The sequence below is a fragment of the Perca flavescens genome, chromosome 7 (genome assembly GCF_004354835.1).
Source record: "Perca flavescens isolate YP-PL-M2 chromosome 7, PFLA_1.0, whole genome shotgun sequence".
Classification (NCBI taxonomy): domain Eukaryota; kingdom Metazoa; phylum Chordata; class Actinopteri; order Perciformes; family Percidae; genus Perca; species Perca flavescens.
Window position 1 is genome coordinate 36,349,091 of NC_041337.1, and position 11,494 is coordinate 36,360,584.

The 11,494-nt window shown below is 41.6% G+C and overlaps 1 protein-coding gene and 1 long non-coding RNA gene across 2 annotated transcripts in view; both read right to left on the reverse strand.

The window, feature by feature from the left end:
* Positions 1-804: 804 nt before the first annotated feature.
* LOC114558220 (uncharacterized) lies at positions 805-4,273 on the reverse strand. The gene is made up of 3 exons (XR_003692939.1): positions 4,096-4,273; positions 1,177-1,253; positions 805-888 (listed from the first exon to the last, which is right to left on the reverse strand). It is a non-coding gene; the product is annotated as an uncharacterized LOC114558220 (long non-coding RNA).
* Positions 4,274-9,188: 4,915 nt separating this feature from the next.
* The window catches only part of LOC114558595 (MRG/MORF4L-binding protein), an 8,876-nt gene continuing 6,570 nt past the window's right edge, over positions 9,189-11,494 (reverse strand). Inside the window, exons 6-7 of the mRNA XM_028582658.1 lie at positions 10,359-10,504; positions 9,189-9,340 (exon numbers count right to left, since the gene is read on the reverse strand). Coding sequence (XP_028438459.1) covers positions 9,189-9,340; positions 10,359-10,504 — 298 coding nt within the window. The remainder of the gene's footprint in view (positions 9,341-10,358; positions 10,505-11,494) is intronic.

Below are 11,494 nucleotides of genomic sequence, written 5' to 3' on the forward strand. Positions count from 1 at the left end.
GGGAGTACAAACTTCCGCTTCAGCTCATTTGTCACAATGAAATTAAATAAATTGTGAAAGATATATGACTACCTGCTTCCTTGAAGATAAATGACTGATCAACTTCAGCCACGATAGTGTTTGGGGACACTGGTTGATAAAATCCCTCAAACAAAGCCTCTCTGTCATGCAGCACATGATGGGCATGGACCTCAACATCACAGTGTGCACAGAGGAATTGCTTCGCAGACACGCTTTACAGCGGATCACTGCTGGCTTGATTTTACAGCTGTCGCAGAATGGGTTCACCGACAAGCTCAGAGGACATCATAGCTCTAACCAAAGACTCTCTGATTGAGCTCCATCTCTCTGAGCTTGCAGCTTGCCTCTCACCCCAGCTGATTGCCCTTGAAGGATCTTTTTCAGGGAAATCTTCCTCATTGTATGCCTGCATATCAGTGTCTTATCACAAAGAACATATATCCCATTAAAAGACAGATCCATTAAAATGCAAAGAAACAATATAAGAACACAAACCAAACAACCCCCAAAATATCGCCAAAGGAAGAGCATACTGTACCTATGACTTCAAAAAGCCACTGTTGCATGTTCAGCAATGGGTATGGTGGCTGTAATAAAAGATATGCTCTCACACAATTGGCAATAACTTACAACATTACAAAAAAAAAAAAAACAGGGTGACTCATAGTTAATAGTTATTAGAAGTTTAGTTTCTTGTCTACTGTCCTCACAGGGATATTCAGATTCACAATACTTACCTTTTTGGAAGGAATTTGAGACCTTGGGGTTGACCTGGTCTTTTAAAATCCTGTCCCCACCACTGTCCCTTGTCTGCCATTCCACTGGCACAGCAGATGGAGAGGATGTCCCCTCTTTTTCTTGTTTTCTCTAAAGACAATAACTTGCCGTTAACAACTTTACTTAGAAATACAAACTTAAACAAAGTACAAAGAAATCCATACAAAAGTCCTTACAGGCAAGTCCCCCCTCTCAAGGGCCACCTAGTCAGTTATTGGGCAGTTATTTTCCTATTCAAGTGAATGGGAGTTTTACAGGAAGGGACGGGATATGTGTGAATTACTGCCATATTGGTGTTACAAACTAACCCCATGCATTTCTATGGAGGATTCTTTAAGTGCTGTGTCTCCTCATTACAAAGTCTCTGTCCATACTCACAGCAGCTGCCTCAAACTCTTCTATTAGCCGCTGGCCAGCCTTAATTGCCTCCTCAAAGTCCACGACTTCTGACATTTCTGCAAGATTTTCAAGTTTCAAATGCAAAAATAGTAAGTGTTACAGTGGATGATGGATAAACAGAGCAGAGAGGAAGTGTAAAGGGTCAAGCACTACAAACCATCCTCAGGAAGGAAGAGGCCAAAATACCTGACATGGAAGTAGGATATTTCAAGAGAGAAACAAAATACATGATTTGTACTTGTTTGCTCTTAAGTGGGTATAGTAAAGTATCATCAAACTACACTCTGTTACCATGCAGAAAAATGATAACGACCAGGACAATGTCGGCCCCCATGAGGTCTCCTTCAATAAATCTAGCTGTTTAACTATTTTTCCAATATTAATGCATACAATACATATATTAATGCATGTATATATATAATAATAATAATAATAGGTCTAATTCCAACAAATCTTTAACCACATCTGCTTAATATGAGTTTAACACCCCTGGTGTAGGTTGTTTTTCCCTTAATGGTATATTAATGCATACAATACATAATTCATGCATATAATACAGGACTATGTGTAATGCATATAGTCTGTATCGCTGTACAGAGGGTACCAAGCCTCATTTACATATCAGTTTGGTACTTTACTAAGCTACACAATATTACAATCTGAAATTGGAGGCAGAAATAGTTCTGCTTCCAATTTCATCATTCTCAAACTGTTTTTGATATTGTAATGATCACATGGAGTCAGGAGAAATCTTTGGCGTCAATGTCGTTTATTAACATATACAGGACGTCAGGACTTATTTGAACACAAAACTGAGGTAAAACTTAAGGCAAAGATGACACAGACAGTGTGTGTGGAGGGTTGTGCGATGTGGTGGGGGGTGCACCTGTGTGTGTATGTGTGGGGTGAGTGTGTGTGTGTGTGTGTGTGTGTGTGTGTGTGTGTGTGTGTGTGTGTGTGTGTGTGTGTGTGTACCTGTGTGAGGGAGTTTGGGACATACAATACAGTTTAGAAAATACATTTAAAAGGTCTGGGGGTGCATAGTAACAGCAGCATGTAGAGCCCATGCAGAGATTTGATTACTTGTTCAGAGAGAGTTCAGCATTTCAGTTCAGTTTATGTGGGAGTTGACAGCGTGTTGATGAGCCTGATGTGTGAGGGAAAAGGCTCTCACACAGCCTAGATGTTTTGGGTTTTGATTCAGCAATTCCGTCTAACAGATGGCAATAGTGTGTACTGTGAGTCCATGTGAGGTGTTGGAATGGTTCTTCACAATGGTTGAAGCTGATGTAGCATGTCACTGCTCTTCAATGGCCTCACGCAGTCACAGCTGTTAGAGGACACCCTTTGTTTTGATTGTGGCCCAGTCCCACTGGCATGGCTGTGGTTTGCAGGGGTGGTAGCTGAAATGTCTCTCACCACAACCACCTAGAGGACTTTGGTCTTGTTTGGGGTCTTGGCTTTTTTGGATGGAGGCATGAGCAGTCTTCTGGACTCATTTTGTCTATAATTTCCATGCCCAGGTGCAGTTGCTGTCTGGCACACATGCACAGTATGCACTTTACCAATAAATTGTAGTCAGTCATCTTGAATACCAGTCAGCCAAAACTGGACCGTTGAGAAGCATTTACATGCCCCTTCAGCTCAGCTTAGCTCAGCTGATCAAATGACAACGTGTGTTGCCCAGGTTTGCGGTCTTGCCTTGAATGCCGGGGAATATAGTAATACATTCGAGGAATATGATGGAGCAGCACTCAGCATGGTTCTCCATCTAGGATGTAGATACGGATCCAGCCGTCAAAGTTGTAGATGTTCAGGGTAAGAGAGGTGATAACTGCTGAAGATGACAGTCCTCTTGCTTTGTTACCCTCTCTTAAGTTACATATAAGTTGAGGTTGATGGGCTGCCAGGGCTGGACAGTTTTGTGTTAGATGTACACTTCTCCACACCAGTAGCCACCTTCTGCTCGCTTTCAGCTCATCTGGACTCTCGCCAGTGGTGCAGCTGGGAACTTGTGGCAGCTTCGTGGTGGCTTTGGTTTAACCTCACATGAAACTAGCACAAAAAGACATAAACACTCACTTTTCAGCTGCACACAGTACAGTATGGTCACCCATACCAATTTACTTATAATATTAATTTACTTATTATTCACATGCACAACATTTATTATATATCATAAGCTACATCTTATACAGATCTCCACCTTCTCTTCCTCTCTTTACACACACACACAAGAGGGTGCAGCTTCTCTGTCAGAACGCCTGGCTGTCAGTAGCCAATACTGCATGATGAACTATAGGCCATAACTTTAGGCACAGCTTTCACTTTATTTAGTGAAGCTATGTGAAGCTATGTTAAAAGTTGTGCTTCATAAATTAATTTGACTTACTTTACCTACTATGGGCTAAAGCATTGCGTATAAAATCTGGACTGTCAGTGAAAGCTTTTAAATACGCCCTTAAGACACAGTTTTACAACTGTTATGGCAAAGTTTACTCAAGATCACAGTGATAGGAAACAACGCATGATATGATGTGCATAATTGTACTGTGTGTGTGCGTGCATGTGTACACGTGTAGACTAGCATGCCTGCAGCAACCAACTCTCGTTATGCTAACTTTTGCTGAAGTGGGTGCTTTAATTTACCCATTTTCACAACATTGAATGATCGCCCGCTCGGTTGAATCGGGTTCGGGTTCAAGACAAATTGTTTTTTTTTTTTGCGGTCAGGCATTGCAGATTCATTCTCATAACGGGTCTGCGCGGTGCGGTCGGTAAAAAAACAAGATGGTCTTAGTAAAACCACTGTACATTGCACATTACACAATTTCCATTAACTATTTTAGGTCAAGCCAAACATGTTGTAAATATGATTTCTAACTATTCCTGTCTTACCTGGTAGATCCCATTAAAAGAGAACGGTTTATAGATCGCACAATCTCTGGCAGTAGACTACAGTGAAGTCATGCAGTGAAGTATGCTGATCTACAGTAGGCTATTTCTCGCGATACGAGAACTAACTGTTTTGCCGCAAAAAAGCTTTAAATAAATGTAACAACCTTACATTTTCTCGCCATGCTATTTTGTAAGACTGTTACATTTTTAGTAGGAGACTGGGTTGATATGTCTCTGTGTGTATGTGTGTGTCTGTGTGTGTGTATATATGTCTCTGTGTGTGTGTGTGTGTGTGTGTGTATATATGTCTCTGTGTGTGTGTGTGTATATATGTCTCTGTGTATGTGTGTGTGTGTGTGTGTATATATGTCTCTGTGTGTATGTGTGTGTGTGTATATATGTCTCTGTGTGTATGTGTGTGCACCTGTGTGTCTGTGTGTGTGTGTATATGTCTCTGTGTGTATGTGTGTGTCTGTGTGTATATGTCTCTGTGTGTATGTGTGTGTATATATGTCTCTGTGTGTGTCTGTGTGTATATATGTCTCTGTGTGTGTGTATATATGTCTCTGTGTGTATGTGTGTGTATGTGTGTGCACCTGTGTGTGTGTGTGTGTGTGTGTGTATGTGTGTGTGTGTGTGTGTGTATATATGTCTCTGTGTGTGTGTGTGTGTATATATGTCTCTGTGTGTGTGTGTGTGTGTGTGTGTGTGTATATGTCTCTGTGTGTATGTGTGTGTCTGTGTGTGTGGTGGCGCTGTTCTATGGCGACACGCAGCAGCAGTTGTGCGCGTTATGTTTGTTTTTCCACCGATCGTGTGTGACCACTAACATAGTTCATTGTTATTTTTAACTCGGCTCATACGTGAGTTTGGAAACAATGACTCGCCTCAGACGGTTTTCTGCTCATTTTGACGCTTTTTGGTCACTTTACGCGGGTGCTCTGTTTGGACTACCACCTCCGTTACAACCGGGAGTTCCTACTATTGCTCCGGGATGCAGGTGGAAGGGGAATCGTGGACCCAGCTGGAAACTTCCCCATGGAGATCATCAGGCATGGTCCTTCCAAGGGAGACCAGGGGACGAGGCCAACAGAGGCGAGGAAAAGAGGCAGCCGCGGCGGGGTTCGCCAGAGGCTCAAAAGACAGGGCCTCCGGAGGATCCCTCTCCCCTCAATAATCCTCTCCCCTGTACAATCCCTCCGGAGCAAGGTGGATGAACTCCAAGCAAAGGCCAGATTTGTATCGGACTACAGGACTGTCTTACTGTACAGACTGAGACGTGGCTCAAGGAGCAGGATCTACAACCAGACTTAGAAATTGATGGTTTTGGAGTACCGCTGCGACTTGATAGGGACCCGGTGTTCTGACGATCTATGCTGCCTTGTCGAAAAACGCTACCGTAGCACAAATCGATAGTAGAGTCTATCGAGTCGCGCTGCCCTATCGAAATGTGCTTCCTTGTGTGTTCCCATTTCCAATTGTGCAGGCAGGCTGAATCCCATAGAGGTATAACTCTAACAGTATTGACATCTTGTGTTTATTTGAGAATATTTTGATACTCCATTATATATTTATTGAATATTTCAGTGGTAGCATATTCTGATATGACAAATATACCCTATCAAATAATGCTCCCCCAACAGAATCATTACATATTGCACCACTACTCACTCCATGTGCACTGTCAAGAGATAAGGAGCATATTTTGATATTCTATTAAATTATATTTGTTGAATACTTCAGTGGTAGCGTATTCTGATAGAAAAATATACCCTATCAAAAGGCACAATGAATAAATGATTTATTAGATATTACTCCATTAACCACAGTATCGACCACATGTCCGACCGCGAGGATGCATAGATTTATGGGCGGGGAATCAGACCACGCTAAGTAGCACATCTGGATAGGTAGCATAGATGGACAGAACACCGGCAGCAACAGGAAAACCACTCGGTGGTGGTCTGTGCTTGTATGTCGATAAGAGCTGGTGCAATACTCTCCGTCCTTAATACTTACCGGGAGAGTTTCCACAAATATTTGTCACACTTGTACAGAGGTGTCAAGTAACGAAGTACAAATACTTCGTTACCTTACTTAAGTAGAAATTTTGGGTATCTATACTTTACTGGAGTAATTATTTTACAGCATACTTTTTACTTCTACTCCTTACATTTTCACGCAATTATCTGTACTTTCTACTCCCTACATTTTAAAAATAGCCTCGTTACTCATATTTCAGTTCAGCTTGTTCATCGTTCAATAACACACACAAAAAACCCCTATCCAAATCGCTCCATCCGGAGAGAGTGAATGTGATTGTGGTTGGATGAGAAGTATAAACATAGCTATTCCGACACCCTATTGGTTTGTACGCGATCCATTTATATAACATTATTATAGTCATATGGTTTAGTCCCCACTTTTTGGGGTTACGTTTTTGTCCTTAATGGCATTGTTTCCCCCCCCCTACATCAGGGGTCGTCAACGTTTTTTAAGCCAAGGACCCCTTAACTTAAAGTGAGATGTAGCAGGGACCCCTTACTACATATTGTATGAAATTAAGTTGCATATTAAACTGGGCCTACAATAACTGTTAGGGCAACCTAAAGCCTTCTTACGTACCCTTTTTTCATAAGCTATTAAATTATTAGTTGTTGGCATGATTTTATAAATCATATTTTAATGTTACATACTGTATGTGACATACTGTATGTGGCACAGTAAATCTAGGATTAACTGTATCTGTGGGCTGATATCTTAGTGACTACCTTACCTATAGGCCAGTAAGCTTATCATCAGTGGGAATTTATATTTGCTAATAATATGTTGGAATTATGGAATAATTCGGAGGCCCCCCTGCAATGACTCTGAGGACCCCCTGTTGAAGATCTCTGCCTTCCATTACTTTTACTTTTATACTTTAAGTAGTTTTGAAACCAGTACTTTTACACTTTTACTTAAGTAAAAAGCTGGAGTTGATACTTCAACTTCTACAAAAGTCTTTTCAAACCCTAGTATCTATACTTCTACTTGAGTAATGAATGTGAATACTTTTGACACCTCTGCACTTGTATACATCCATCCGAGAGCGAACGTTGATATCGCATCAATGATAATAGTACAAACAGTGCAAAGTATCGCTCCTGGCGCGCCGAACTTTATAATGGGCGACTTTAACCACGGTAGGCTTGGAAAGTCGCTAAGTAGCTTTTCCCAATATGTCACATGTCCTACAAGACATATGAAATGTTTGGACCTCTGTTATGGTACAGTTAAAAAAGCCTACAGGTCATTTAGCAGAGCCCCCCCTTGGTCGGTCCGACCATAACGTTGTTTATTTGGTTCCGGTCTACAACACTGTCCTGAGGAGAACAAAACCTGAGCGACGTTTGGTTCCGGTCTGGTCTGAAGAAGAATCTACACAGGAGCTATTGGACTGTTACTCATGTACAGACCGGGACTTGTTTAAGGAAGCGTGTCCTAACTCGGATGAACTTGTTGAGACTGTTTCTGCTTATATAAGTTTCTGTGAAAATGAAATAATTCCAAAAAAGGCTATTTCTATTTTTCCGAATAATAAACCATGGGTGACCAAGTCCGTTAAAAGTATCATTAACCAGAGAAATATTGGTTTTAAGCAGGGCGATACCATAGTCTATAATGACCTGCAGAAGCAAGTAAAGAGGGACCTCGAATTAGCTGAACTTAAATATAAGGATAAAGTTGAATCCCTATAGAGCAGTGGCAAGTCACGCCCTGCATGGGACGGTGTGAAGTCAATGATGGGCTTACAATCTAATCATAAAAATCTCTCCTTTGATGGGAAGACAGATTTCGAGCTTGCAGATGAACTGAATATTTTTTATAATCGCTTTAATATTTACAATTTTACCAAGGAATTGTCCATGCACAGGGAATCATGGCCACAACAAGATGTGGCTATCATTATTGATAAGGACAGAGTTCACAGAATTCTTAGGGGGGTGAAGGAAAGGAAGAGCCCTGGTCCAGACAATATTGGTGGACACCTACTAAAAAGCTGTGCAGAGCCTTCATATTCAATAAGTCACTTCAATCACACCAAGTCCCTCTTCTCTGGAAAGAGTCAGTGATCGTACCTCTGCCTAAGACCAAAGGACCTAAATCGCTTAATGATTTTAGACCAGTGGCCCTCACTCCTCTCATTATGAAAACTTTTGAAAAAATGATCAAACAGGAGATTTTAGCAATAACACAGCCACAACTCGACCCCTTACAATTTGCCTACAGGGCAGGAAGGGGGTCGAGGATGCTACGGGTAGTCTGCTCAACACAGTTTTTAACCATCTGGAAGGGGCAAAGCGATTTGTAAGACTACTATTTATTGATTTTTCATCAGCTTTTAATTGTATCCAACCTCACATTTTAGCAGAAAGACTTTGAAAGACACACAATATTAATCCAGGGCTAATAGCATGGCTAGTTGACTTTTTATCCTCCAGACCCCAAAGGGTTAAAGTCAATGGTGTTTCATCAGGCAATCTTTAATCTTCTACTGGCTCCCCACAAGGATGTGTCCTCTCCCCTCTCTTTTTGTCTTATACACAAATGAATGTCATTCACAATATTGACAATATGTCATTGTGTCTTTACTTAATGAAAGTGTGATTGAACACGGACCAATAGTGAAGGACTTTAACGATTGGTGTAAGCGTTCTTTTTTAAATATAAATGTCTCTAAGACTAAAGGATTGATTATTGATTTTAGGAAACAGTGCCCCCCTCTTCCCCCCACTATCATTGATGGCCAACCTGTTGAGACAGTACAAGAATATAAGTACCTTGGCACAATAATTGATAGCAAGCTATGTTTTGAACCACACACTGATGCTGTCTGTGCCTAAGCTCATCAGCGTATGTATTTTTATCGAAAACTGAGGAATTTCAACATTGACCCCACGTTTATGAGAATGTTTTATTGAGTCGGTTTTAACCTTCTGTTTTATTTGCTGGTTTGGTTCTCTGTCCATGAAAACCCCAAAACGACTAGAGAGTATCGTTAGGACATGTGGCAAGACTGCAGGCATCAACCTCCCCCCTCTCTCCCACATCTACTCCAACAGAGTGGCCAAGAAGGCCTGATCCTCATCAGCTGACCCAAACCCCCCCTCGTCCTGCCAGTTTAAGTCACTTCCCTCAGGCCGTAGGTACTCCATGCCCAGATGCAGGTCCAATAGACTCAGAAACTCTTTTATCCCGACTTCTATTTCCATTTTAAACAATTTGCCAGAATTGTTTAAAATGTTTAAAATGTATGCATTTTACTATTGTGGTTTAGATATTGTGGGTATTTTATGTTTCGCTGTTGTTGTTTGTCTTGTCTTTGTGTGTCTGCTGGCTGTACAAATAATTGCCCCTCGGGGATAATAAAGTTACCTTGACCTTGTGTGTGTGTGTGTATATATGTCTGTGTGTATATATATGTATGTCTGTCTGTCTGTGTCTCTGTGTGTATATATATCTCTGTGTGTCTGTGTGTATGTCTGTCTGTGTGTCTCTGTGTGTATATGTCTGTGTGTGTGCGTGTGTCTCTGTGTGTATATATGTCTCAATGTGTGTGTATATATGTCTGTGTGTATATATATGTATGTCTGTGTGTTTGTGTCTCTGTGTGTATATATATATATATCTCTGTGTGTGCGTGTGTGTATATATGTCTGTGTCTCTGTGTGTATATATGTCTGTGTGTGTGCGTGTATATATATGTCTGTGTGTATGTCTGTCTGTGTGTGTGTGTGTCTCTGTATGTATATATGTCTCTGTGTGTGTGTGTATATATGTATGTGTGTATGTCTGTCTGTGTGTGTGTGTCTCTGTGTGTGTGTATAAATGTCTCTGTGTGTATGTCTGTGTGTGTGCGTGTGTATGTCTGTGTGTATGTCTGTGTGTGTGTGTATAAATGTCTGTGTGTATGTCTGTGTGTGCGTGTGTATATGTCTGTGTGTGTGTATAAATGTCTCTGTGTATATGTCTGTGTGTGTCTGTGTATATATGTCTGTGTGTCTGTGTGTATGTCTCTGTGTATGTCTGTGTGTATATATGTCTGTGCGTGTGTGTGTGTCTGTGTGTTAATATGCAACTGTTCCAATAACCCATTAATCAGTTTGATTAATTTCTTTCTGATAGAACAGTACAACTAGTGTGATGTCATCGTGTTAAATATGAATATAGTTCTAGTGTCTTCTCTGACCCAGATCTCTGAGTTGGGGACTAAACCAGACCTCTGAGGCCGTGGTCCTGGGAAACGTCTCCGACACCGATCCCAGAAAACTCTCCGATCGACCGACGACTCGCCATCGTGGCGTGGACCAGCGAGCCGCGGCTGCGTTCGGGTACCCAGGTCAACCCCGAACGTACTGTCTCCTCGCTAGGGTTGGGTATCGTTTGGGTGTTTTCTGATACCGGGGCTAAATCGGTACTTTTAAAACAGGGCCGGTGCCTAAACGGATACTTTTTAACCCTTGTGTGGTCCTTCGGGTCCTTGTGACCCAAAGGACAAAACAAGGGTTAATACAGCACCTTAGTGCTTGTTTGTACAACATTTTGGTCAGCTTAAACTGTGTTTAAATGTGCTCTAGAAACAAACTTTACTTACTTACTTTACAAGAGACAGGGTTTAGAGAGCAATTCTCCACAAAATAAACGGAAGTACATAACCCTTGTGTTGTCCTTTGGGTCCCGGTGACCCGAAGGACAACACAAGGGTTAAGAAAGTTAAAAAAAAACAGAAGGGTACTAAACAACAGTCGGCGACATTTAAGAACAACTTGTTTATTACTACGGCCATATGGCCAAAATAAGTGTTTTATTAGTAATGTAATAACTATAACTTATAATAAACAATAACTTATTTCACCAGTAAATTGCTGTTGAATGACAAAAACAACCACCAGGTGGGAAAAGTGTATTTTACAACAACTTTGAATGCACCGCGAAGCTGTAGGTTACCAGTTTCAGTGAACGCACCGTCTGTGTTTCTCCAGCGTGGGCAGCTGCTGCGCTGCAGAGCCCACTGTTGGAATCCAGTCCCACTTTACACTGTTTAACGTTAGCTGTCGGCACTTTAACTGTGATTAATCCAGCTGCTAGCTAAAGCTAGGCTAACGTTACCTGCTGTCCAGTGTAGTGTAAAGCCAGGCACCGAAATTTTCGTTCTTATTCGGTCTCGTTACTACCGTTTATGTCGGAACCCGAGTTTCGGTACCCAACCCTACTCCTCGGTACCGAGCATCGTAAAGATGCCTCGTCACTCAACACCCAATTACAATCCCTTAAGGAGTAGATCTCAGCAGGGGTCAGGGAGCCAATCAGCACGCAGTGTGCTTCTACCAAGAGCCAATAAGGTCTGTGATTGGCT